This window comes from Natator depressus, chromosome 16 (genome assembly GCF_965152275.1).
Source record: "Natator depressus isolate rNatDep1 chromosome 16, rNatDep2.hap1, whole genome shotgun sequence".
In the NCBI taxonomy this organism is placed as follows: domain Eukaryota; kingdom Metazoa; phylum Chordata; order Testudines; family Cheloniidae; genus Natator; species Natator depressus.
The window spans coordinates 2,854,925-2,881,706 of NC_134249.1; the positions used below are offsets into that span (position 1 = coordinate 2,854,925).

At 46.8% G+C, this 26,782-nt stretch overlaps 1 protein-coding gene and 1 long non-coding RNA gene across 5 annotated transcripts in view; both read left to right on the top strand.

Moving 5' to 3' along the window:
• Positions 1-26,782, top strand: part of EXD3 (exonuclease 3'-5' domain containing 3) — a 584,821-nt gene that overhangs the window by 171,496 nt on the left and 386,543 nt on the right. For all 4 annotated transcript variants that reach the window (XM_074974168.1, XM_074974170.1, XM_074974172.1 and 1 more), the window contains exons 10-11: positions 17,088-17,161; positions 18,424-18,462. In XM_074974168.1, the coding sequence (XP_074830269.1) occupies positions 17,088-17,161; positions 18,424-18,462 (113 nt within the window). The remainder of the gene's footprint in view (positions 1-17,087; positions 17,162-18,423; positions 18,463-26,782) is intronic.
• LOC141999798 (uncharacterized) lies at positions 19,838-22,514 on the top strand. Its single transcript, XR_012642073.1, has 3 exons — positions 19,838-19,863; positions 20,866-21,360; positions 22,068-22,514. It is a non-coding gene; the product is annotated as an uncharacterized LOC141999798 (long non-coding RNA).

Consider the following 26,782-nt stretch of genomic DNA (forward strand, 5'->3'; position numbering starts at 1 on the left):
AACTCTAAACCTCATGCCTCGGCACTGCCAATACCAACGCTGCGATCCGCACGCAATGGCATGGCACTGGGACAAACGGTGGCTCCTTCAAAGGCATGCTCGGTACACACAGCGGCGCAGCCTTCAGTGCAAGCTTATACACAGCAGCTCCCAGCACCGACAATGATACTGCCTCGGGGCCAATCAAACAGACATCGCAGCAGTTTCTCAGCCACAAGGGTCTCTTAGTCTCTTAGTTGTCCCTGACTCCCCTATCATCGGCACCAACGCAAACATGTCATGCTCGGCACCGAGTCTCCTCGCATCTGGGAAGGCGGATAAAGGAGTTTGAGGTGCAAGTGGTCTTCTCGTCCATCCTCCCCGTGGAAGGAAAAGGCCTGGGTAGAGACCGTCGAACCGTGGAAGTCAACGAATGGCTACGCAGGTGGTGTCGGAGAGAAGGCTTTGGATTCTTTGACCATGGGATGGTGTTTCAAGAAGGAGGAGTGCTCGGCAGAGACGGGCTCCACCGAACGAAGAGAGGGAAGAGCATCCTCGCAAGCAGGCTGGCTAACCTAGTGAGGAGGACTTTAAACTAGGTTCACCCGGGGAAGGAGACCAAAGCCCTGAGGTAAGTGGGGAAGTGGGATACCAGGAGGAAGCACGAGCAGGAGCACGTGAGAGGGGAGGTCTCCTGCCTCATTCTGAGAAAGAGGGGCGATCAGCGGGTTATCTCAAGTGCCTATACACAAATGCAAGAAGCCTGGGAAACAAGCAGGGAGAACTGGAAGTCCTGGCACAGTCAAGGAATTATGATGTGATTGGAATAACAGAGACTTGGTGGGATAACTCACATGACTGGAGTACTGTCATGGATAGAGATAAACTATTCAGGAAGGACAGGCAGGGCAGAAAAGGTGGGGGAGTTGCACTGTATGTAAGGGAGCAGTATGACTGCTCAGAGCTCAAGTATGAAACTGCAGAAAAACCTGAGTGTCCCTGGATTAAGTTTAGAAGTGTGAGCAACAAGGGTGATGTCGTGGTGGGAGTCTAATATAGACCATCGGACCAGGGGGATGAAGTGGACGAGGCTTTTTCCGGCAACTCGCAGAAGTTACTAGATCGCAGGCCCTGGTTCTCATGGGAGACTTCAATCACCCTGATATCTGCTGGGAGCGCAATACAGCGGTGCACAGACAATCCAGGAAGTTTTTGGAGAATGTAGGGGACAATTTCCTCATGCAAGTGCTGGGAACTAGGGGCAGAGCTCTTCCTGACCTGCTGCTCACAAACCGGGAAGAATTAATAGGGGAAGCAAAAGTGGATGGGAACCTGGGAGGCAGTGACCATGAGATGGTCAAGTTCAGGATCCTGACACGAGGAAGAAAGTAGAGCAGCAGAATACGGACCCTGGACTTCAGAAAAGCAGACTTCGACTCCCTCAGGGAACTGATGGGCAGGATCCCCTGGGAGAATAACATGAGGGGGCAAGGAATCCAGGAGAGCTGGCTGTATTTTCATAGAATCATAGAATATCAGGGTTGGAAGGGACCCCAGAAGGTCATCTAGTCCAACCCCGTGCTCGAAGCAGGACCAATTCCCAGTTAAATCATCCCAGCCAGGGCTTTGTCAAGCCTGACCTTAAAAACCTCTAAGGAAGGAGATTCTACCATCTCCCTAGGTAACGCATTCCAGTGTTTCACCACCCTCTTAGTGAAAAAGTTTTTCCTAATATCCAATCTAAACCTCCCCCATTGCAACTTGAGACCATTACTCCTCGTTCTGTCATCTGCTACCATTGAGAACAGTCTAGAGCCATCCTCTTTGGAACCCCCTTTCAGGTAGTTGAAAGCAGCTATCAAATCCCCCCTCATTCTTCTCTTCTGCAGACTAAACAATCCCAGCTCCCTCAGCCTCTCCTCAGAAGTCATGTGCTCTAGACCCCTAATCATTTTTGTTGCCCTTCGCTGGACTCTCTCCAATTTATCCACATCCTTCTTGTAGTGTGGGGCCCAAAACTGGACACAGTACTCCAGATGAGGCCTCACCAGTGTCGAATAGAGGGGAACGATCACGTCCCTCGATCTGCTCGCTATGCCCCTACTTATACATCCCAAAATGCCATTGGCCTTCTTGGCAACAAGGGCACACTGCTGACTCATATCCAGCTTCTCGTCCACTGTCACCCCTAGGTCCTTTTCCGCAGAACTGCTGCCTAGCCATTCGGTCCCTAGTCTGTAGCGGTGCATTGGATTCTTCCGTCCTAAGTGTAGGACCCTGCACTTATCCTTATTGAACCTCATCAGATTTCTTTTGGCCCAATCCTCCAATTTGTCTAGGTCCTTCTGTATCCTATCCCTCCCCTCCAGCGTATCTACCACTCCTCCCAGTTTAGTATCATCCGCAAATTTGCTGAGAGTGCAATCCACACCATCCTCCAGATCATTTATGAAGATATTGAACAAAACCGGCCCCAGGACTGACCCCTGGGGCACTCCACTTGACACCGGCTGCCAACTAGACATGGAGCCATTGATCACTACCCGTTGAGCCCGACAATCTAGCCAGCTTTCTACCCACCTTATAGTGCATTCATCCAGCCCATACTTCCGTAACTTGCTGACAAGAATACTGTGGGAGACCGTGTCAAAAGCTTTGCTAAAGTCAAGAAACAATACATCCACTGCTTTCCCTTCATCCACAGAACCAGTAATCTCATCATAAAAGGTGATTAGATTAGTCAGGCATGACCTTCCCTTGGTGAATCCATGCTGACTGTTCCTGATCACTTTCCTCTCATGTAAGTGCTTCAGGATTGATTCTTTGAGGACCTGCTCCATGATTTTTCCAGGGACTGAGGTGAGGCTGACTGGCCTGTAGTTCCCAGGATCCTCCTTCTTCCCTTTTTTAAAGATGGGCACTACAGTAGCCTTTTTCCAGTCATCCGGGACTTCCCCCGTTCGCCACGAGTTTTCAAAGATAATGGCCAAGGGCTCTGCAATCACAGCCGCCAATTCCTTCAGCACTCTCGGATGCAACTCGTCCGGCCCCATGGACTTGTGCATGTCCAGCTTTTCTAAATAGTCCCTAACCACCTCTATCTCCACAGAGGGCTGGCCATCTCTTCCCCATTCTGTGATGCCCAGCGCAGCAGTCTGGGAGCTGACCTTGTTAGTGAAAACAGAGGCAAAAAAAGCATTGAGTACATTAGCTTTTTCCACATCCTCTGTCACTAGGTTGCCTCCCTCATTCAGTAAGGGGCCCACACTTTCCTTGGCTTTCTTCTTGTTGCCAACATACCTGAAGAAACCCTTCTTGTTACTCTTGACATCTCTTGCTAGCTGCAGCTCCAGGTGCGATTTGGCCCTCCTGATATCTTTCCTACATGCCCGAGCAATATTTTTATACTCTTCCCTGGTCATATGTCCAACCTTCCACTTCTTGTAAGCTTCTTTTTTATGTTTAAGATCCGCTAGGATTTCACCATTAAGCCAAGCTGGTCGCCTGCCATGTTTACTATTCTTTCGACTCATCGGGATGGTTTGTCCCTGTAACCTCAACAGGGATTCCTTGAAATACAGCCAGCTCTCCTGGACTCCCTTCCCCTTCATGTTAGTCCCCCAGGGGATCCTGGCCATCTGTTCCCTGAGGGAGTCGAAGTCTGCTTTCCTGAAGTCCAGGGTCCGTATCCTGCTGCTTACCTTTCTTCCCTGCGTCAGGATCCTGAACTCAACCATCTCATGGTCACTGCCTCCCAGATTCCCATCCACTTTTGCTTCCCCCACTAATTCTACCCGGTTTGTGAGCAGCAGGTCAAGAAAAGCGTCCCCCCTAGTTGGCTCCCCTAGCACTTGCGCCAGGAAATTGTCCCCTACGCTTTCCAAAAACTTCCTGGATTGTCTATGCACCGCTGTATTGCTCTCCCAGCAGATATCAGGAAAATTGAAGTCACCCATGAGAATCAGGGCATGCGATCTAGTAGCTTCCGTGAGTTGCCGGAAGAAAGCCTCATCCACCTGGTCCGGTGGTCTATAGCAGACTCCCACCACTACATCACTCTTGTTGCACACACTTCTAAACTTAATCCAGAGACACTCAGGTTTTTCCACAGTTTCGTACCGGAGCTCTGAGCAGTCATACTGCTCCCTTACATACAGTGCTACTCCCCCACCTTTTCTGCCCTGCCTCAATAAAGATTTTAAAGAATCTTTATTGAGATTACAGGGATAAACCATCCTGATGTGTAGAAAGAATAGTAAATATGGCAGGCAACCAGCTTGGCTTAACAGTGAAATCCTTGCTGATCTTAAACACAAAAAAGAGGCTTACAAGAAGTGGAAGATTGGACAAATGACCAGGGAAGAGTATAAAAATATTGCTCGGGGATGCAGGAGTGAAATCAGGAAGGCCAAATCACACCTGGAGTTGCAGCTAGCGAGAGATGTTAAGAGTAACAAGAAGGGTTTCTTCAGGTATGTTAGCAACAAGAAGAAAGTCAAGGAAAGTGTTGGCCCCTTACCGAATGATGGAGGCAACCTAGTGACAGAGGATGTGGAAAAAGCTAATGTACCTTATGCTTTTTTTGCCTCTGTCTTCACGAACAAGGTCAGCTCCCAGACTTCTGCACTGAGCAGCACAGCATGGGGAGGAGGTGACCAGCCCTCTGTGGAGAAAGAAGTGGTTGGGACTATTTAGAAAAGCTGGACGAGCACAAGTCCATGGGGCTGGATGCGTTGCATCAGAGAGTGCTAAAGGAGTTGGCGGATGTGATTGCAGAGCCATTGGCCATTATCTTTGAAAACTCATGGCGATAGGGGAAGTCCCAGACGACTGGAAAAAGGCTAATGTAGTGCCCATCTTTAAAAAAGGGAAGAAAGAGGATCCTGAGAGCTACAGGCCAGTCAGCCTTACCTCAGTCCCTGGAAAAATCATGGAGCAGGTCCTCAAGGAATCAATTCTGAAACACTTAGGGGAGAGGAAAGTGATCAGGAAGAGTCAGCATGGATTCACCAAGGGCAAGTCATGCCTGACTAATCTAATTGCCTTCTATGACGAGATAACTGGTTCTGTGGATAAAGGGAAAGCAGTGGACGTGTTGTTCCTTGACTTTAGCAAAGCTTTTGACACGGTCTCCCACAGTATTCTTGCCAGCAAGTTAAAGAAGTATGGGCTGGATGAATGGACGAGAAGGTGGATAGAAAGCTGGCTAGATTGTCGGGCTCAACGGGTAGTGATCAATGGCTCCATGTCTAGTTGGCAGCCGGTATCGAGTGGAGTGCGCGAAGGGTTGGTCTTGGGGTCGGTTTTGTTCAATATCTTCATAAATGATCTGGAGGATGGTGTGGATTGCACCCTCAGCAAGTTTGCAGATGACACTAAACTAGAAGGAGAGGTAGATTCACTGGAGGCTAGGGATAGGATACAGAGGGCCCTAGACAAATTAGAGGATTGGGCCAAAAGAAATCTGATGAGGTTCAACAAGGACAAGTGCAGAGTCCTGCACTTAGGATGGAAGAACTCCATGCACCGCTACAGACTAGGGACCGAATGGCTTGGCAGCAGTTCTGCAGAAAAGGACCTAGGGGTTACAGTGGACGAGAAGCTGGGTATGAGTCAACAGTGTGCCCTTGTTGCCAAGAAGGCCAATGACATTTTGGGATGTATATGTAGGGGCATTGCCAGCAGATCAAGGGACGTGATTGTTCCCCTCTATTCGACATTGGTGAGGCCTCATCTGGAGTACTGTGTCCAGTTTTGGGCCCCACACTACAAGAAGGATGTGGAAAAATTGGAAAACGTCCAGCGGAGGGCAACAAAAATGATTAGGGGACTGGAACACATGACTTCTGAGGAGAGGCTGAGGGAACTGGGGATGTTTAGTCTACGGAAGAGAAGAATGAGGGGGGATTTGATAGCTGCTTTCAACTACCTGAAAGGGGGTACCAAAGAGGATGGCTCTAGACTGTTCTCAGTGGTAGCAGATGACAGAACAAGGAGTAATGGTCTCAAGTTGCAGTGGGGGAGATTTAGGTTGGATATTAGGAAAAACTTTTTCACTAGGAGGGTGGTGAAGCACTGGAATGGGTTACCTAAGGAGGTGGTGGAATCTCCTACCTTTGAGGTTTTTAAGGTCAGGCTTGAGAAAGCCCTGGCTGGGATGATTTAATTGGTGTTGGTCCTGCTTTGAGCAGGGGGTTGGACTAGATGACCTCCTGAGGTCCCTTCCAACCCTGATATTCTATGATTCTGTGATCTCCAATACATTCTGCTCCTCCCTATTCGAGTGAAGAGGAGGATGAGAGTGAGGAAGGACAAGGAGATCTCCCTCCACAATCTCCTCTCTACCATGAACTGACTAACTCAGGACCCCCTCAGGGGACATATTACACTGATCCCTAGTATTTTCAATGGTACGGCCAGCCCTGGAGGCCCGCACGTCTCCCCCACCCCAGTGGGCATACTGGAACCCGTGGGCGGCATACCCCACACAACAGGGACTGCCTGCCACATCCAGACCCGGCATACAGCAGTCATCTGCAGCTTCGGTGCCTGGATCTTTGATGGTGGCAGGGGAACCGGAGGAAGATGAGGAAGAACCTCCGATCCTGGAAGGAGCACCACCTACCCACTTGCCATCACTATCCACAGATGACACCATTATGCCTCCTCCCAATAATATAGGGGACAATTTCAGACTATTTTAGGATCTATTTAAAAGGGTGGCTAGCTCCCTGGACATCTCCCTTGAGGAGGTCCAAGTGGCACAACACAAACTAGTGGACATTTTGCATACATCTGCTTCATTCAAAAATCTCTATGAATGATGTGCTGATGGACCCTGTCAAAACCTGCAAGAGGTCTGACAAAAAAGTATTATGTACCAGCCAAGGGCACAGAGTTCCTCTTTTCACATCCAGCGCCCAATTCCGTAGTGGTGGATGCGGTCCAGGAACGTGATAGGCAACAACAGCCCAAAACCACACCTCATGACAAAGAGTGGAAAAGACTTGATCTTTTCGGCCGCAAGGCTTATTCCTCGGCTACACTACACCTCCATATAGCCAACTACAAGGCATTTCTGGCAAAATATGACTATATTAACTACACAAAAATGTCTGAATTGACTGATTTTATTTCCGAGGACAAGAGAGAACAATTCACAGCACTTGTATCAGAGGGACAACTCATCTCCAAAAGAGACCTGCAAGCCGCACTTGATTCTGCGGACACAGCTGGAAGTTCAGTGGCAACAGTTGTTGTGATGAGAGAGACCTCATGGCTCCATCTCTCCGGCTTCACTAAGGACGTGCAATCCATGGTTTAGGATTTGCCATTCGAGGGTCCCAAACTCTTTCTGATGAGAAGACAGATGACTCTCTCCACTCCCTCAAGGATTCACAAGCGACACTCCAATCCTTTGGAATCTATACACCAAAACCCAGGAAAAAACAGAGAAATTATTATGTACCCCAACACTTTTGCCAGACCATGTATTCGCAACAACAATGGTGATTTGAGTCACAGGCCCCCGAGGGGATGCCAATCCACTTCTTCAGTAGCTGAGTCCCAACCATCAACCTCCAGACAACAAATTTGAAGCTTTGGTTGAGGACACGAGAACCCCAGGTCTATCTGTGCTGGTGACACCATCTCTCTCCCAACCATTCAGATATTGTCTAGTTCCATTTTATCCAATCTGGAAGACCATCACATCTGACAAATGGGTGCTAGAAATCATACAAACTGGTTACTCCATCCCCCATTTTTCCCCCAACGCCTCTATCCATCCTCCCTCCCCGTCCCTCTTCAGGGACCCCTCTCACGAGTCTCTACTGTGCCAGGAGGTGAGCCACCTCACGAAGCTAGGAGCAGCAGAACCCGTTCACAGAGAACACAGAGGGAGAGGATTTTAGTCCCACTATTTTCTCACAAAGAAAAAATCCGGTGGCTAGAGACCAATACTCGATCTACAATGACTCAACAAGTTTGTCAAAACACAACGATTCAAGATGGTCACAGTAGGTACCATAATTCCAGCTCTAGAAAGAGGTGATTGGTTCTCATCCCTTGACCTCCGGGATGCGTATTTTCATGTAACAATACATCCTCTCATCTCAGATTTCTCCATTTTACCATCGGACAGGACCACTTCCAATACAGGGTCCTTCCCTTTGGCCACTCTACTGCCCCTCTAGTGTTTTCGAAGGTATTGGCCGTGGTTGCAGCATACCTGCGCAGAAATGCAATTATGATATTCCCATACTTGGACAACTGCCTGCTAAAAGCAGGCAGCAATGCAAGCCACCGAACAGACAGTAACCCTCTTCACGAGATTCACGAGACTTAGCGTACCTCCTCTCAGACAGATCCCAGGCAAACTGGGCAGCAGGGGGAGGTTGCTTTTGGTAAGGAAGCCTGGAGGAGGGTAGAGGTTCTTGGCATGGGAAAGCAGGCCCATCTGCGACTCAGTTCTAGGCAAGTCCCATTATCTGAAAACTCACCCTTCTCCCAGTGCAGTAAACCCCACTGATCCCCCTAAGCAAGATTTAGGAGCTGGCCAGTCCTTAATGTGCGAAACAACTTATGTTGTTACCGATCCTAAGAGTTATGAGACAGACCAGAGATGATTCAGTATATCAGCAGATGGGGTCCCAGCGAAAATAAACAGCCACATGATAGCTCCATGTGTCTTATAGTTTGTTGTCCTCCTCCTCTGCCCTGTGCACGCTCCCTCCTCTTGACACACAACTGTGATGCACTCATCACTGGGATTTTGTTCTGAGTCCCTTAGCTTTCCCAGTAAAGTGGATGCAAATTCTGTTTAATTAGCTGAACTGGGGAAGGAGGAAGATTATGGGCATCTGCCTGAGAGAAGAAAAGCTATTCATTTTCATAGAGCTGGTCCTCGCATATAAAGATAGGTCAGTATGTTCTGCTGTAACAAGTCTGCTCATTATTATGGGATATTTACTTTGGAGACCCTCTGGGACTGAACTAGCTGATTTACAGATATTGTTATTGAAAGTTTCTGTTTGGTTATGGGATTGAAATCGTTAAGCTGGTATTCCATGCTCTCTCTAAACAGTGTATATATGGAGGAATACAATATGGAAGCAGAGTAACACACACAAAAGTAGAGCTAATCTCACAAATTGTACCTGATGTTGTAACTGTGAGTGAGGGATTCCCTCAGTAAAGCAAGTAATAATCATCATCATCATCATAGTTAGAATGAATGTGCATGCCTGATGCACCTAACTAGCGAGGGAGGAGATGGAAATTGCTTTCACTGTCAACTGACAGATCTTTATAGATATTGCCCCATTGCAGCATAAATTAACTGAAAAGCCTATCTACTTACTACCTTAACCATGAAGTTTTACCTTATCCTGTTAAATGGTTTCTTAGCATAAATAACAAGGGCTTAGAATAATGGAATCATAGAAGATTAGGATTGGAAGAGACCTCAGGAGGTCATCTAGTCCAACCCTCTGCTCAAAGCAGGACCACCCTCAACTAAATCATGCCAGCCAGGGTTTTGTCAAGCCGGACTGTAAAAACCTCTAAGGATGAAGATTCCACTACCTCCACAGGTAACCCATTCCAGTGCTTCACAGTCCTCCTAGTGAAATAGTGTTTCCTAATATCCAACCTAGACCTCCCGCACTGCAACTTGAGACTTGCTCCTTGTTCTGTCATCTGCCACCACTTAGAACAGCCGAGCTCCATCCTCCTTGGAACCCCCCTTCAGATAGCTGAAGGCTGCTATCAAATCCCCCCTCACTCTTCTCTTCTGCAGACTAAACAATCCCAGTTCCCTCAGCCTCTCCTTGTAAGTCATGTGCCCCAGCCCACTGATCATTTTCATTGCCCTCCGCTGGACTCTCTCCAGTTTGTCCACATCCTTTATGTAATGGGGGGCCCAAAACTGGATGCAATACTCCAGATGTGGCCTCACCAGTGCCGAATAGAGGGGAATAATCACTTCCCTCCATCTGCTGGCAATGCTCCTACTAATGCAGGCCAATATGCCGTTAGCCTTCTTGGCAATAAGGGCACACTGCTGACTCATATCCAGCTTCTTGTCCACTGTAATCCCCAGGTCCTTTTCTGCAGAACTGCTGCTTAGGCAGTCGGTCCCCAGCCTGTAATGGTGCATCTTCTGTCCTAAGTGCAGAACTCTGCACTTGTCCTTGTTGAACCTCATCAGATTTCTTTTGGCCCAATCCTCCAATTTGTGTAGGTCAGTCTGGACCCTATCCCTACCCTCCAGCATATCTACCTCTCCTCCCAGCTTAGTGTCATCTGTGAACTTGCTGAGGGTGCAATCGATCTTATCATCCAGATCATTAATGAAGATGTTGAGCAAAACCGGCCCCAGGACCAACCCTTGGGGCACTGCACTTGATACCGGTTGCCAACTAGACATTGAGCCGTTGGTCACTTCCCATTGAGCCTGACGATCTAGCCAGCTTTCTATCCACCTTACAGTCCATTCATCCAATCCATACTTCTTTAACTTGCTGGCATGAATGCTGTTGCTGGCTTATTTTTTGTGGTTTTTGCCACCAGCTTTTCCCTTACATTTAATCCTGAATTGCATTTTGTACAAACCTTTAAGCCCTAGGGATAACAGTGTACGATATATACTGAGAATTATTATTTCTCAAGTATTTAAACAGTAGAGGGCAGAAGAGGGCTGCTCAGAAATCTGTGCATTAGTTCAGGTAGAAGGATTCACTGTTCCATTAAATTAGATCATCTGGGGTTGTAAACCATTGTTTCCCACCACTTGTGGAAGATTTTCCTGCTGCGTGTCTCAGCCCTATTGTCAAATACCAGTGCAACTTTGTCTATGCCTGTGTGAATTCATTATTAGGAGATGTGAGCCTCTCACACAAGGTCAGGAACTTTTACCTGGAAGTGACCACTGGCTTGTACACCCACCTTCTCCCACAAGGATATGAAATATAGTGTAAGCCAAATCACCACTCACTCTCTCCAGGTTGCTGAAGGAGAGTTGGGCTTCGAACATGCTGCTGGTCTGGGCCCTTCCCTTGTCATTTTCCCTGTTTTTCTAAAGAACTGTGTCTTTTCCCTTTGAAGTACAAGCTACTGCTGAAGATGACCCCTAAAGGGCCCTAGTTAATCTAGGGAAAAGACTCTGTGTGAGGACTCTGGAGCAATCCAAAGGTCTCTTGGTTTCTGCACTCTGTTATGGCCAAACCCACTCTTCCCTTCTTGTTCTGAAGCAGAGTTTGCCACGTCGTCAGATGAGCCAGAAGCCCACTGTGTGGCACTCATTCTTTCGGCTCTCATCTAAGTGCTCACACTAGCATTGTGTCTCTGCCTTCTTGGGAGGCCCAGCTGGTGTCTGGACTACAAGTTTAATGGGATGGTCAAGAGCCTCCGAGAGTCTGTGGATTTTTACTCCCTTTCCCCTATGGAGACTGCTTTTCCTATTTCCTGGGGCCATTGAATGAAATTATGTAAAATCAATGGGTCCTGGAAATTACAGTAAAAGGATATCCTATCCAGCTGCACTCTATGCCACTTCATCCTAATCTGCATTAGGGACTCTTCTCATGAGAAAGTGCTATGGGTCTAAAACATTTCCCTCTTCCAAATAGACCATAGGAAATATCCCTCAGTACAGAAGATAAAGGCTTTAGTTCTCTTATTTCCTTATGTCCAAAGATTTCAACTCTGGGGAGCTGGTTCTCGTTTACACGAAGGCCCCTTAACATTGCAAGAGCAGTGTGAAGCGAGTTAGTGCAAATGAGAATCAGGCTTTTGCTGTAATGTAAAGACAGGGTTGAGTGGGACCTAATAGTGAATCAGAAGGAATGGGGTGCATTATCAGTTTTATACAGTCAATCACCAGATCTACAAAACTGAAGAGCTATCATCCCAAAAGACACCCACAGACCATGTAACGCCAGTGCAGTGTGTGTGTATGTCTATTTCAAACCCTGTATGTAAAGAGGACATCACATTTGTTTTTGCTTTCTGGCTGTTAGTATTAGGCTTCCTCCCTACCAAATGATTAAGATGGGTGGAAGGGTGGAATTCCTGGTTTCACATGTCTGTCCCAAATGCGAAATGCAATCCAGACTAAATCCCATTATGGTGCTACTGCAAGATTTTGTAATAATACACATCCAGTGATATATGTTGAGGGAGGGAGTATTTATTAGAATCGTAGAGCGACAGGGTTAGAAGGGACCCCAAGGGCCATCTAGTCTAGCCCCCTGCCAAGATGCAAGATTTGCTTTGTGCTGGTGCGTAGGAACCTCAGCCATGCACCAGGCCCAGGACCGTACAAACACGTAATGAAAGAACGGCCCCTTCTCCAAAGCGCTTGCAACAAATTGTCTTATGCTATCTTGGAGAGGGAAGTGGGCTGGGACTCAGGAGATCTGAGTTCAATTCCCTGCTCTGTCATTGGTCTGTGTAACTATGGGCAGGTCACTTTACCTCTCTGTGTCTCAGTGTCTTCATTTGTAAAATAGGGATAATGATATTGACCTGCTTGGAAATTTGCTGATGAAAAGTGCTGTATAGCCGGGGGCAGCCATTTCAGACTCAATTCTGAGTGCCAGGGAGGAATTGATTGCAAATCTAAAGGCAATTTGGGTGAAAGTGATCGTGAAATTATAAGATGTCATGGTTCTAAAGAAAGGAAGGAGTGAGACCGGCAGAATAAGGACAATGGCCTTCAAAAAAAGCAGTCTTCAACAAACTCCCAGAACTTGTAGGTAAGGTCCCATGGTGAGAAATTCTGAGGGAAAAGGGTGTTTGGGAGACCTGGCAGTTTTTCAAGAAGATAGTATCAAAAGCACAGCTACAGACTATCCCTGTGGAAAGGAAAGATAGTAAGAATAGTAAGAGGCTAATATGACTCCATCAGGGGCTCTATAATGTCCTGAAAATCAAAAAGGAATCCTACAAAATGTGGAAAGGTGGACACGTTGGTAAGGAGGAGTACAAAAGAGTAGCACAAGCAGGCAGGGACAAAATCAGAAAGGCTAAGGCACAGCAGGAGACATAAAAAGCAATAAGAAGAGGTTCTTTTAAATACATTAGGAGCAAGAGAAAGATTAAATAAAGTGTAGGTCCTCTAGTGAGTGGGGAAGGAGAGCTAGTAACTGGTGAGATCAAGAAGGTTGAGGTATTTAATGCCAGTTTCGCTTCTGTCTTCACCAAAAAGATTGTGGCTCACCAGATACTCAACACACTTAATATTAACAACAAGGGGGAAGGAACACAAGCCAAAATAGGGAAAGAACAAATTAAAGAGTATTTAGATACGTTAGATATATTCAAGTCGGCAAGGTCTGATCAAATTCATCCTAGGGTACCTAAGCTGAATCTGAATCTCAGAACCGTTAGCAATTATTTTCGAGAACTCCTGGTCAGCAGGTGTATGTCCCAGAGGACTGGAGAAGGGAAAACATAGCACCTCTCTTTAAAAGGGGTAACAAACAGGACCCAGTGAATTATAGACCAGTCAGCCTAAAGTTGCTAGAACAAATTATCTATCAATCAATCAATTTGTAAGCACTTGGAGGATAATAGGATTATAAGGAATAGCCAGCATAATTTTGTCAAGAAGAAATCACGCTAAACCAACCCAATTGCCTTCTTTGTCAGGGTTACTCGCTGTGAGTAACGGGGAAGCAGATGATGTGCTATATCTTGATTTTAGTAAGACTTGTGACAGAGTCCCACATGACTAGGGCCCTACCAATTTCACAGCCATGAAAAACGCATCACGAACCGTGAAATCTGGTCTCCCCTCATGAAATCTGGTGCTTTGTGTGCTTTTACCCTATACCAGCAGCTCTCAACCAGGGGTCTGCAAGCCTTTTCGGGGGGGGCCACAGGGTCCTGTGGCTGAAACCCGGTGCCCTGAGCCCCGGGCACCTCCTATGGGGCTAAAGTCAGGAGCCCCGGCACCCTCTTGCGGGGCTGAAGCTGGGCGTGGTGCAAGGCTGAAGCTGCTCCCCCACCCACCAAAGCCAGGAGCGGTGCGGTGCTGAAGCCGGGAGCCCCAGCATCCCCCACTCCCTACTGAAGCTGGGATCCATGTGGGACTGAAGCTCTAAGCTTTGGTGCTCCCCGCAGGCAGACGTTGTTAGCCCATGGGCAGAGCTAGCAGGGAACAAGGGTGTTGGCCCCCCCGACTGCAGTGCCTTTCCGAGAGTGGGGCAGTCTGGGAGCTGTTCCATCCCCCTGCACATTCTCCTCTCCCCCAGGCCTCCTCAGGCCCTGCCCTCTGGCCGGGTTGTAGGTGGGAAGTCAGAGCCAGGCAGTGCAGGGTAGCTGCTCCTCTGGCTGGTGGTGCCATGGAGTGGGCAGCCATGGCATTCCCCCGTCTGTTGCTGGTGCCCGGGGTTGCGGCTGCTCCTCAGCTTCCAGCCCTCTTTGACTGCTCACGCAGCTGGTAAGAGCTGCCTGGATGAGGAGACCCAGCTCTGGGGCCAGCAGAGCCCTTGGGGAGCAGCCACCACAGGGGGAGCCCTCCTGGCACACAGCCCCTAGCTGTCCTTCTCCCTGCAACCTAATCTACCCCCCTTGCCCGTATGCAGCCCGTAGCTACCCCTGCTTGTACATAGTCCCTAGCTACCCCCTGCCCGCACACAGCCCCTAGCTACCCCCGTCTGCACCCTGAGCTGCCCCCCTGTTCCCCTCCTTGCATCCTGAGCTATCCCCTCCCTACAACCTGATCTGTCCCCCTGCCCACACACAGCCCCTAGCTACCCCCTCCCTGCATCCTGAGTGGTTTTCAAAGTTTTTGAGCTGAGTCATATTTTTTGGTTGAGGCCCCCCCACAACCCAGACAGGTGGGTGGTCTGCTGCGGTGAGTCGGGGGTGGAGGTGGTGCTCCCGCCCTGAACCCCGCTGTGCGGAGCTGGCCTGAGCCTCCCCAGTCCTTGCGCCCCCCAAAATAGAAGTCAAACTGCCTATGCCCAAGGGTCATCCTCTCGGCCCAGAGCCCCGAGTTCCACCACCCCTGGGCCCCGGAGTTTTTATAGCATGTTGAAAAAGGTTGAGGACCCCTGCCCCATGCTATACAGATTTCATTGGGGAGACCAGCGTTTCTGAAATTGGGGGTCTTGACCCAAAAGGGAGTTGCAAGCTTGGTCACAAGGTTATTTTAGGGGGTCACAGTATTTTCACCCTTACTTCTGTGCTGCCTTCAGAGCTGGGAAGCTGGAGAGCGGTGGCTGTTGGCCAGGCACCCAGCTCTGAAGGCAGCACCTCACCAGCAGCAGTGCAGAAGTAAGGGTGGCAACACCATACCAGGCCATCCTTACTTCTGCGCTGCTCCTGGCGGCGGCTCTGCCTTCAGAGCTGGGCTCCCAGCCAGCAGCTGCTGCTCTCCAGCTGCCCAGCTCTGAAGGCAGCGCCGCCGTCAGCAGTAGCTCAGAAGTACGGGTAGCAGAACCGCAACCCCCCCACAATAATCTTGCGGCCCCCCCACCCCCCCAAACTCCTTTTTGGGCCAAGATCCCTACAATTACAACACCGTGACATTTCAGTAACTAATATCATGAAATTTATGATTTTGAAAATCCTATGACAGGGGTGAAAGTAAGTCTAGGGACTTACCAGGACGGGGCTGGGCTGGGGCCGGCTCTGGCCCCCGGAAGGGGTGGTGCTGGGGGAGGTCAGAGCCAGCCCCGGCCCAACCTGTACCGGCAAGTGCCTCCTTCCCCCTCCCCGGGGTAACAGCGGCAGCCGGGGCCTCTGGCAGCGGTTTAAAGGGCCCTGGGTGGTAGCGGTGGCTGGAGCCCTGGGCCCTTTAAATCATCCCCAGAGCCCCGCCGCCACTTCCTCAGGACTCCGGCAGTAGGCCTCTGGGGAAGGGGCTCCGGCCGCCACTACCGCCCCGGGCCCTTTAAATTGTCCCCGGAGGCTGCCGGAGCCCTGGGGATGATTTAAAGGGCCCAGGGCTTGGCTGCCACTACCGCCCTGGGCCCTTTAAATTGCCGCCCCAGCCCGGCCGCTGCTACCCCAGGGCTCCGGTAGCGGGGCTCTGGCAGCAATTTAAAGGGCCGGGGACTCCAGCCACTGCTGGGAGCTGCAGGCCCTTTCAATTGCGCCTGGGGAAGCCGATCCACCCTGGTACGGCGCACCGGCTCTTGCCGGCTTACTTTCACCTCTGAGTGCAGCCGAGTTCAAAACAGTGAGCAGAGCGGTCACAGTGGGCATTGTGGGATACTGGGTGAGGCCAGTTCTGGTGATATAATGAATGGCAGCGTTTACGCTGACGCTTTGTCGCTTTAACTTTGCTGCAAAAAGTTCAATGCCTCTCGTTGAGGTGATTTTATTTTTTCAGTAAAAACTGCCTTTTGTTGACAAAAACTGTGTAGGGTAGACAATGCCCAAGTCACATTTTCAAGGTGACTTATGACCTTAAATCTCATTGAAAGTCCATGGGATTTAGGTTCCTAAGTCATTTGGGCGCTTTTGAAAATGTACCCCTTGTCTTTACTCTTTTGTATTAGCTTGTTTTTGCTACTGGAACATCTTGGTGCATCAAAGATGTGTGTAGTCCGTCTCTTGAAAATCTGTGACTTTCTGCTTGATGTTGGTAATTCTGTTTTCTTTGAATTTGTTCTTTGAATCTGCTCCACAGTGTTTAAATTCTTGCACATTTTCCTCTATATTGGAACGTGTCCTGAATATTTAGGATATATGTTATGTCCAGTGCATATATCGCTAAGGCTTAAATGATTTTTCTCACCACCCCCTCAAAAAAAAAAAAAAAAAGAAAGAAAGAAAAAGAGAGAGAGAGAGAAGAAGCAGCAGCAGCAGCAGAAAACTGCCTATTGTAGCACATGCCAAATTGCAAAATATATTTATGGGCTTGTTTACACTACAAATACTAATCTGGTTTTTAAACACAGTTAGCAGTGTTAATATAGGCAAGGCCAGGATGCTTCTGGCCCTCTTTGTTTCAGGTTTGGATAGCGTCTTTCTGTGTTTGCATCATTTAAAGTGATATTTATATCAGGGGAGGAAAAAAGTACTATCTAGAAAAGAACGCTTCAAGGAAGTTCAGAAGTTGTGTTGACTTAAAGGCCTTTCTTTTGTTTCAGTTCTCTGTCCAAATGTCATAAATCAGCGACACCTAGGCTCTCTGAAATATCTCTTCTACAAGAGGTTTGTTGAGGTATGTTTGTACAATGTGTGTATGGATTTATTTTTGTTGTGATTTGAACAATATAATAGAGGTGCTGGAAATATGAGGTTGGTATGGAAGCGAAGTGTAGTCATGCTGTAGTGATACAGAAAGGCATTGAGACTCAGAAATCTCTGTTACGAGTGCTTGGACTGAGATATTATAGACTGATACATCTAGTTCAGAATTATGAGTATATTTTATTATACTATTATATTTATGATAAGGACCATTCCTGCAAGTCATTAAATGCTGTCCACTCCCGCTGACTTCAGTGGCAGTTGAGGGTGTTCAGTAAACTGCAAGAGGTTCTCTCACAATCAACATTTTGGGTCTCAAGGAGGACAGAGTTGATCCACTGTGTTTGGCAGTGTAGTCATCCTAAGTACATTAACAAAGACAAAGCTGGTGTTCAGGGGAAGGGTACCTTCCATTTGTCCTATTCCAAGCTCATTAATTCCCTGAATAGAAGCACACTCATGTTTTAGAGGGCCGCTTCTCCGTGTGACCAATGTGAACTTTTTTTCCAGTATTCAGTTGCTCAACAGCAGCCTGAATAGGCCTGGAGGCTTCTCCTGTGTTTCTGGGAGATCGCACTGGGTGTGCTAAGAGCATCATGAAATTTAAGTATTCTGTTACATTCTGTTCTGTTGCTTTACTGAGTTCAGCAATGTCTCAGTTTTCAGCAGTCCTACCTAGCTGTGCAGTTGGAAGTTATCTGTAGTTTCACACCTACTACAAAGTAGGTCTGGTCGGATTATCTCTATTTTATAATGTATATGAGGAGCTTCACTATGATCTGGATAGGATTCTGTGTGACCTTCATATTGTAAGCGCAGATTGAGGTTTGGATAATAGTCTTGTGCTGTACTCCAACATTTCTCTGAATTAACGAATCATAGAATATCAGGGTTGGAAGGGACCTCAGGAGGTCATCTAGTCCAACCCCCTGCTCAAAGCAGGACCAATCCCCAACTAAATCATCCCAGCCAGGGCTTTGTCAAGCCTGACCTTAAAAATATCTAAGGAAGGAGATTCCACCACCTCCCTAGGTAACCCATTCCCAGTGTTTCACCACCCTCCTAGTGAAAAAGTTTTTCTTAATATCCAACCTAATTTTCCTAATATCCAACCTAATCTAAGCAATATTTTTCTAATGTGCTCTTCATGATGATATATGAGAACCCAGAGATTTTCAGTGCATACCAGATGTTTTAAAAACATTTTTTAGAGATTTTTTTGTGTCTTTTCAGAAAACCATGACTCAGGAGAATTGGGCCGATCATGTTCAGGTGAGTGTGAAATGCTCCCTTACCACTTTTTTTAGGGTTTCTTTGTGTGGACCTCATTTTAAGACCATTTAAAAATATCCCACTCTGGTGTTAAAAGAATTTACTATATGTTACACTATTACAGCTTTTTAGCTTGGTCAGAACTTACCTACACACATGGCATAATTGTGTGTGTAGAGGGGTATGTATGTGTCTATGATTACAGCATTGGCTGTAAAAGACTTGCCATTTTTACCTAGGGTAAATAGGCAAGATTACTGTGGTCTTCTCTTGTGATTCTCTGTATTTACTGTAGGAAACACGTTGAACACTGCAAATACTGAGGTTATTTAGTTACAAATATTTATTAAATTATGTAAGACAACTGTCAAGGGCCACCAGTAAACATAGTCAGAAAATCATCTTCTTTGTCCTGAGAATTTTCAGCAGGTTTACTATATAAATGTAAGGTATTTATGGTTTCTGGGTCTCATAGTACAGTAGATAGTAATGATTCATTAGTGTTGATGTACCATTATATGGATTTGTTAGCACTGATACAAAACTAATTAACAGTATTGAATATGGCTTCTCTTGGAGTGTAAACAGGAGAGTTCAGAGACACATTTTGACATAATATTGTAAGTAAATATATATGTAATAATGAAATGCTAGGAAATTCTGTGATGAAAAACCACTACTCGTGTGATCTCTGATGTCCACAAAACATCCCTAAGGAAGTACAACTTTGCATTCACTGCTCTCTCTTATTCTCCAAGAGAAATCCTATAATCTCTCTCTCTCTCTCTCTCTGTAAGAGTCCTGCTGTCATTAAAAAGCTGTGGCTGTGCTAGCTAGGGTTCCCCCTAAAAATCCCACCTAAATTATCAGCATTGTCCTGCTGGGTGGTGCCAGAGGCAGATACTTATGGGTAAAAATAACAAGGAGTCCGGTGGCACCTTAAAGACTATTTGGGCATAAGCTTTCATAAACTTCAGATGCATTTCAAGAAGTGGGTTTTTTACCCACAAAAGTGAATGCCCAAATAAATATTAGTCTTTAAGGTGCCACCGGACTCCTTGTTGTTTTTGTGGATACAGACTAACACGGCTACCCCCTGATACTTATGGGTGTAGACCTCAGGCAGCTAAAAGACTTCTCTGATTTGGTTGGACAGTTGAAGGGAACAGGTTGCCAGCCACTTAACAGGCTGTTAGCACCAGTAGGATAGCTGTATGTTTGTTAAACATGAGAAGGAAAATGGTGAACTCCTTCCTTCCAGGGGTTGGCTCTTTTCGCTTATAGAGAAGCAGGAGAGGGGAGGATCCAGAGGGAGGGAGGAGGGGGGAGATATAGTGCCTTTTGCCTTTTACACAGGGCTTTCTTTCTTCTTCAGGATCAGAGACAGGACAAAGCAAACAGGTCAGCATCCCGCCTTGTCAACTGTTAAACATTGCCGGTGTGTCTAAGAATACCGGTGTAGACTATTGTCCATAGGCTTGAGAAGATCTTTTAACATAACTAGTGCCATCTCTACATAAGCGCCGACATGGAAAATAATTAGCGGGTGCTCAGCACCCACTAGCAGCCAAGCTCCCTCCTCCCCCCAGCGCCTCCTGCAAACCGGTGGCCACTCTGATCAGCTCCTCCCACTCCCTCCCAGTGTCTTCTGCATGCCACAGCTGTTCTGCAGAAGGTGCTGGGAGGAGCCGGGATGGGGCATACTTGGGGGAAGGGGTGAGAAGAGGTGAGGCAGAGCGGGGGTGGGGCCTGGGGGAAGGGGTGGGGTGGGACTTGGGGTGAAGGGGGGGCAGGAAAAGGCGGGATGGGGGCTTGGTGGAAGTGGTGGAGTAGGGGCGGGCCTGGGGCAGAGGAGGGGTCGAGCACACCCGCTGTGTAGAGAGGGAGTCAGTGCCTATGCATCTCTAGGTCTGTAACCAGATTATGAGGGGTCTAAAGATGTGGTAGATGGAAAGGAGCTGCTGGAGTTTTCCTGCCTCTGCGACCTCAGGCCTTGTCTACACTACACAGTTTTGTCGACAAAAGTCAGGTTTTGTTGACAAAACTGTGGAAGTCTATACACAACAATCCTCCCCCTGCTGATTTAACTCTCCTGCTATGCTGACATAATAAAACCACCTGGATGAGCAGCATAGAGCTTTTTCAACGAAATTAGTGTGATGCAGTATCATTGTAGACAATGTGCTTGCTTGTGTCATCTTAAATGGCCTCCAGGAGGTGTTCCACAATGCCCATCATGACCACTCTTGTCAGCAGTTCCTACTCTGCTGCCCTACAGCTAGGTACACAGGCATGCACCCCCTTCCTTTAAAACCCCAGGAATTTTTGAAATTCCTCTTCATGGTTGCTCGGGGTGGACAGCTCACATGCATCTTCCCAGCTGACCATGCCAGCTTTCCGCAGCAAATGTGATCCCGCCTGGAGTACACTGGTGTTGCTGGACCTGTTGGGTCTGTGGGAAGAGGAGACTATCTCTGATCCAGCTGTAGGAACTTGACACCTGTGAGCGGATTGCTCGTGGCATGGCATGCAAGAGACATGCAGCAGTGCCATGCTAAGTTCAAGGGGTTGAGGTAGGTGTATCAGAAGGCAAGGGAGACCAACTGTCCCTCTGGCTTGGTGCTGAAAACATGCTGCTTCTACAAGGAGCTGCATGCAATCCTTGGCAGTGACCCCACCTCCACCACCAAGAGCCCTGTGGATACTTTCTGGGGACTGGAGGCAGCGGCCAGCAGAGTCAATCCCGTGGACGAGGAGGTTGAGCTAGAGAAGGATGTGCAAAAAGCAACAGGCTCGTCTGGTGATGTGGCGAGTCAGGACCTCTTTTTAACTCCAGACGGGTCTAGCTAGTTCCAGCAGTCTGGCTCTGACGTGCCTGACGCAGGAGAGGGAGCTCTGGTAAGTACTCATTTTTCTTTGGTACTGCACGATGATATGAAGTAGAGGAGTCCTTTATTTTGTTACATGGTGCATGTGAGATTGAAATTAACAACACTAGATATTGTTTGCATCTGCCTTGCATTCCCCTGTGCAGCTATCCAGTGGAGGCCCTATGGAAAAGTTTGTTAATGCACACCAAGATCTCTTGGAAATTCTGCACAGAGATCTCTTGGAAACTTTCCTGCAGGTACTCTGCAATCCTCTGCCGAAGGTTCCTTGGCAGAGCTGCTGTGTTTCTTCCCCCGTTGTAGGAAACTTTGCTGCGCCAATCAGCAATTACTTCTGCAGGAACCAAAGCAGCACACAGGCAAGCAGCATGCGGATCTGGTCTGAAGCTGCACGCATGTAGGAGATGCACCCTTGCATCTTCGATTACCCTCAGTAGTGTGATTTCAGCTTCGATCACCCCTGCCTGTGGAAAATGGTGTCACTATTCAGAATAGTGTCCCTAGGCGCTTGTACGGATCCCCTTCTGAAACCATCCAGACCCTTTGTCCCACCTTCTCTCCCTCGCAGCCAGGGAGGACTCACCATGTTTAGTTCTCAAGCTGTGCTTCATGCTTGCCAAGGGAAAATGAGACAGAAGTGTGTGTAACTTTTATGATTCAAGACTCTGAGTGCACATGCAATACTGACTCTGTGTATTGTTTCCTTTGCTTCTGCAGATGTGCCGTTGAGGGCCAGCTCCTACATACCAGCGGAATGCCTCTGTCAGATAAGGAGGCGAACAAGGAGGAGTAAGGAGGACATGTTTTGAGAAGTGCTGCAATTGTCTGATCAGGCTGATAGCAAGCACAGAGCATGGAGATAGACAATAAATGAAAAACTAGAAATAGATAGCCAGGAGAAGAGACAGGGGCAAGAGCAGATAATTGAGGGCCAGGAGCAGACAATACAACTCATAGATGACCAATCACAGATGCTCAGGTCCCTGATTGTGCTGCAGTTGGAACACATGCATGCTCGACTCCCCCTATAGCCCTTACAGAATTGCTTTCCATACCTTCCCCAAACTCCCCACACACATTCCTCACATGTTCCCGGCCCATCTCAGTATCCCTGGCACTCCACCCCAGGGACATTTGCCATAACGACAACTGGACTTACACACAGCTGTGAGATCCTCATTTCAGAGAGTGCTGCTCACTGTTATGTCCCTTGTAAGAAATGTTAATCTGTGTATTGCTGTGTTAATAAAAATTTAGTCTTACAAAGACAATGATTCTTTATTTTTGACCTACACGGCGGTTTCAGCAGAAATTCATACACAGTGGCAATCAGCACATTTTCAGACTACAATTAATACTCGGGCAGGAATCATTACAAACGTCATTCAAGGTGGCAAGTAAACAGTGCCTGGCTGCATGCATTACAGCAAGACACATTACTGTCAAAATGCTGCTTCAAAACCTCCCTGATTTGAATAGCTTTCTGTTTAGCCTCCCTATTAGCCCTGGTGTCTGGGTGCTTAAAATCAGCTGCCAGGTGAAACACATCAGTGTTCCACCCCTGGGGAAACTTTTCCCCCTTGACTTCACAAATATTATGCAGAGCACAGCTGGCTGCTATGACCAGGGGAATATTTTCCTCCTTGAGGTTTAACCTTCCAAAAAGGCAGCACCAGCAACCCTTTAATCTGCCAAACGCACATTCTATAGTCATTCTGCACCTGCTGAGCCTGTTGCTGAAGTGCTCCTTGCTGCTGTCAGAGTTTCTGGGTGTGAGGCTTGATGAGCCATGGGAGTAAGGGGTAGGCTGGGTCTCCCAGGATCACTGTGGACATTTCCACATCCCCTAGTGGAATCTTCTGGTCTGGAAAGAAAGTCCCTGCATGCAGCTTTCTATATAGGCCGATGTTCCTGAAGATGCATGCGTCAAGCACCTTCCCTGACCACCCCGCATTGATGTCAGTGAAATGACCACGGTGATCCACTAGCGCCTGCAATATCAGAGAGAAGTATCCCTTTCTGTTGATGTACTCTGTCACAACATGGCCTGGGGCCAAAATTGGGATACGCATTCCATCTATATCCTTGCCGCAGTTAGGGAATCCCATTGCCGCAAACTCATCTGCTATTTCCTGCACATTGCCCAAAGTCACAGTCCTTTGCAGCAGAAGGCGATTAATGGCCATGCACACTTGCATCACCGCAACTGTCCACAGTGGACTTCCCAACTCCAATCTGATTCACAACTGACCAGTAGCAGTCTGGAGTTGCCAGCTTCCACACAGTGATTGCCACTCGCTTTCACCCATTAGGGCAGCTCTCATTTTGGTGTCCATGTGCTGCAGTGCAGGCATGAGCTCCGCACACAGTTCAAGGAAGGTGGCTCTGTGCATATGAAAGTTCTGCAGCCATTGCTTGCCATCCCGGACCTGCATCACAATCCCACCACTCAGTGCTTGTTTTGAGAGCCCAATAGCAACGGTCCAATGTGTGTAGTTGCTCCGTGAATGCCAACATCAGTCTTGAATTGTTTCTTTCCGTGGCACACAGCAGGGTAGGCACCACAGATTCCTGTTCAGATTCACAGCTCATGAAATACTGCAGGATCAGCCATGTTGTGTTCATAATGCTTATCACAAGACTGGTGAACAGTGCAGGATCTGTGCTTTCAGGCAGAGATGGCAGGCACAAAGTTTACAGGGGTAGCTGAAAAATGTTATGAAATGTAGTTGGAGGCCCTTTGAATTATGGGATGGAGAAAACTGCCTCATGAGGTGGTGATCCCACCCCCATGATGCACGGCAATGCATTCTCAGAACTCCTCGTGGAAGAAAGTGGCGATTTGAATAGTGGGATAGCTACCAACGGTGCGCTGCTCATTCTGTTGGTGCTAGAGCACCAACTGTGGACACGCTCTGCCGACACAAAGGGAGCACTGTGTGAACATGCACAAGTGATGTAATTACAGCAGTTTATGATAGTCAATATAACTTAGGTTGGCTTAACTCTGTAGTGTAGACATGGCCTCAGTGACCTTATCTTGTAATGCCCTCAGTCAGCAAGGTATGTAAGCATGCGCCTAATTTTAAACGTGTGAGTATTCCTGTCATAAATATAAAGGGAAGGGTAACAACTTTTATGTATGCAATAACATCAAATCCCTCCTGGCCAAAGGTACAAAATCACTTACCTATAAGGGGTTAGTCAGTTCCATCAACCTAGTTGGCACCTGACCAAAAAAAACAATAAAAAAAATACTTTCAAATCTGGGGGGAAAAAATCTGTTTGTGTTTTTTTTGTTGTGTGCCCTCTCAAACAAACAAACAACAAACAAAAAAATGGCAAAAAAACCATCTCCTAAAAAAATCCTAAAATAATACATCTAAAATTACAAAATTGTAAGTAATAGCAAGAAAACGCATTAAAGTATCTTTTGTTTTAGCTTGTAAATTTTCCATATGCTAAAAAAAAGGTTTATTCCTGTTTTGTAACTTTAAAGTTAAGCCTAAAAAAATCCTCTGTGTGTTAAATCTGTTTATTACCCTGTAAAATTACCTTCCATCCTAATTTACAAAGGTGCTTCTTTTACTTTTTTTTTTTAATAAAAAAGTTTTTCTTTTAAAAACTTAATTGATTTTAGTGTCCTAAAAATAAAGGGTCTGGTCTGTACTTTTATTAAAGGCAATTGGTTAGTATATTATTCTCAAGCCTCCCCAAGAAAGGGGGTAAAGGGGCTTGGAAAAATATTTAAAAAAACCAGGAACTCCAAGTGGCCCTTTTCCCTAAATGTTGTCTAAATCACTTGGTGGTGGTAGCAATACTGTCCAAAAACAAAAACAGATGTGTGCCTTAAAATTTTTTTAACCTAAGTTGGTAAAAATAAACATAGGGGGTCTTTCATGCGTGTCCCCACATCTGTACCCCAGAGTTCAAAGTAAAAAAAAACCCTAGCAGTTCCCCTTTACTTCAGTGGACCTACTCAAATGCTGAAAGTTAGACACATGCTCAAACACCTTGCCAAATCAGAGCCCGATGAAAGATTAGCAATGGGTTGGTAATCGTCATCTTGGCAAAAACCTCTGAATTCACGTTTGTATTTGAAATGGAGGTATCTTCAGTGATAATTGATAAACCCGATATTATTCATGTCTTTGTTTCCATTATCTAACATTGACATATAGAAAAAGATTGGTATAAAATAACAAAATGTATCAGCCAGTTCATGGAGAATGAGTGCATTATATATACAGTCTCATTGAAGGATTGTACCTACTCCAGGAGCTGAGACACCTACCAATACCATAGTAGATTCTGTCTTTGTACATCAAGAGTTAAATAAGGCCTCACTAAATGATGAATGTAGCCAGGAGTTTCTTTGTATGTCTCTAAACTAGAGGATATGCAAATGCTGGACTGTCTGAATCTAGAAGGAAAAGTGTGCATTGGTTTCTGCAGCCAATTTATATCTTTCTAACAACTAAATAATAATCACAGCAGTTCTGCTTAACCGTGCCTGTTATCAGCCCTGACTCTTATGGTTATCAGTGATTACTGTCTTTGGCATCACATTAAAGAAATTAGAGTGTGTACCCGTACTTCTGAAGGGAAACCTAAATAATCCCACATGTAGATATGCTTCTGCTTCACAATGCCAACAAGGCGACTGCACTGGCAAAACTGGACAGTCTCTACGCAAAAGAATAAATGGACACAAATCGGACATCAAGAATTATAACATTCAAAAACCAGTCGGAGAACACTTCAACCGCCCTGGACACTCTATTACAGACCTAAAAGTCGCAATTATTCAACAAAAAAACTTCAAAAACAGACTCCAGCAAGAAACAGAAGAACTGGAATTAATCTGCAAACTGGACACCATTAAATTAGGCTTTAATAAAGACTGGGAATGGATGAGTCATTACACTAACTAAAAACTATTTCCCCATGCTAATTTTCCCCCTACTATAACTCACATCTTCTTGTCAACTGTTTGAAATGGGCCATCCTGATTATCACTACAAAAGCTTTTTTTCTCCTGCTGATAATTGCCGACCTTAATCAATTGGTCTCGTTAAGAGTTGGTATGGCAACCCCCATTTTTTCAAGTTCTCTGTATGTCTATCTATCTTCCTACTGTATTTTCCATTGCATGCATCTGATGAAGTGGGCTTTAGCCCACGAAAGCTTATGCTCAAATAAATTTGTTAGTCTCTAAGGTGCCACAAGTCCTCCTTGTTCTTTCTGCTGATACAGATTAACACAGCTACCACTCTGAAACCTGCACTAAAAAAGGAAAGGTCAAAGTGGCAATGTGCTCCATGCATGTTTCAGAAATCCTGTTTTCTGTATTGTTATTCTTGGGAGATTTTTCAGCACAAACTCAATAGTTGTCACTGGCCCCTTCTAAACATTGGGGTTTTGACTAAATG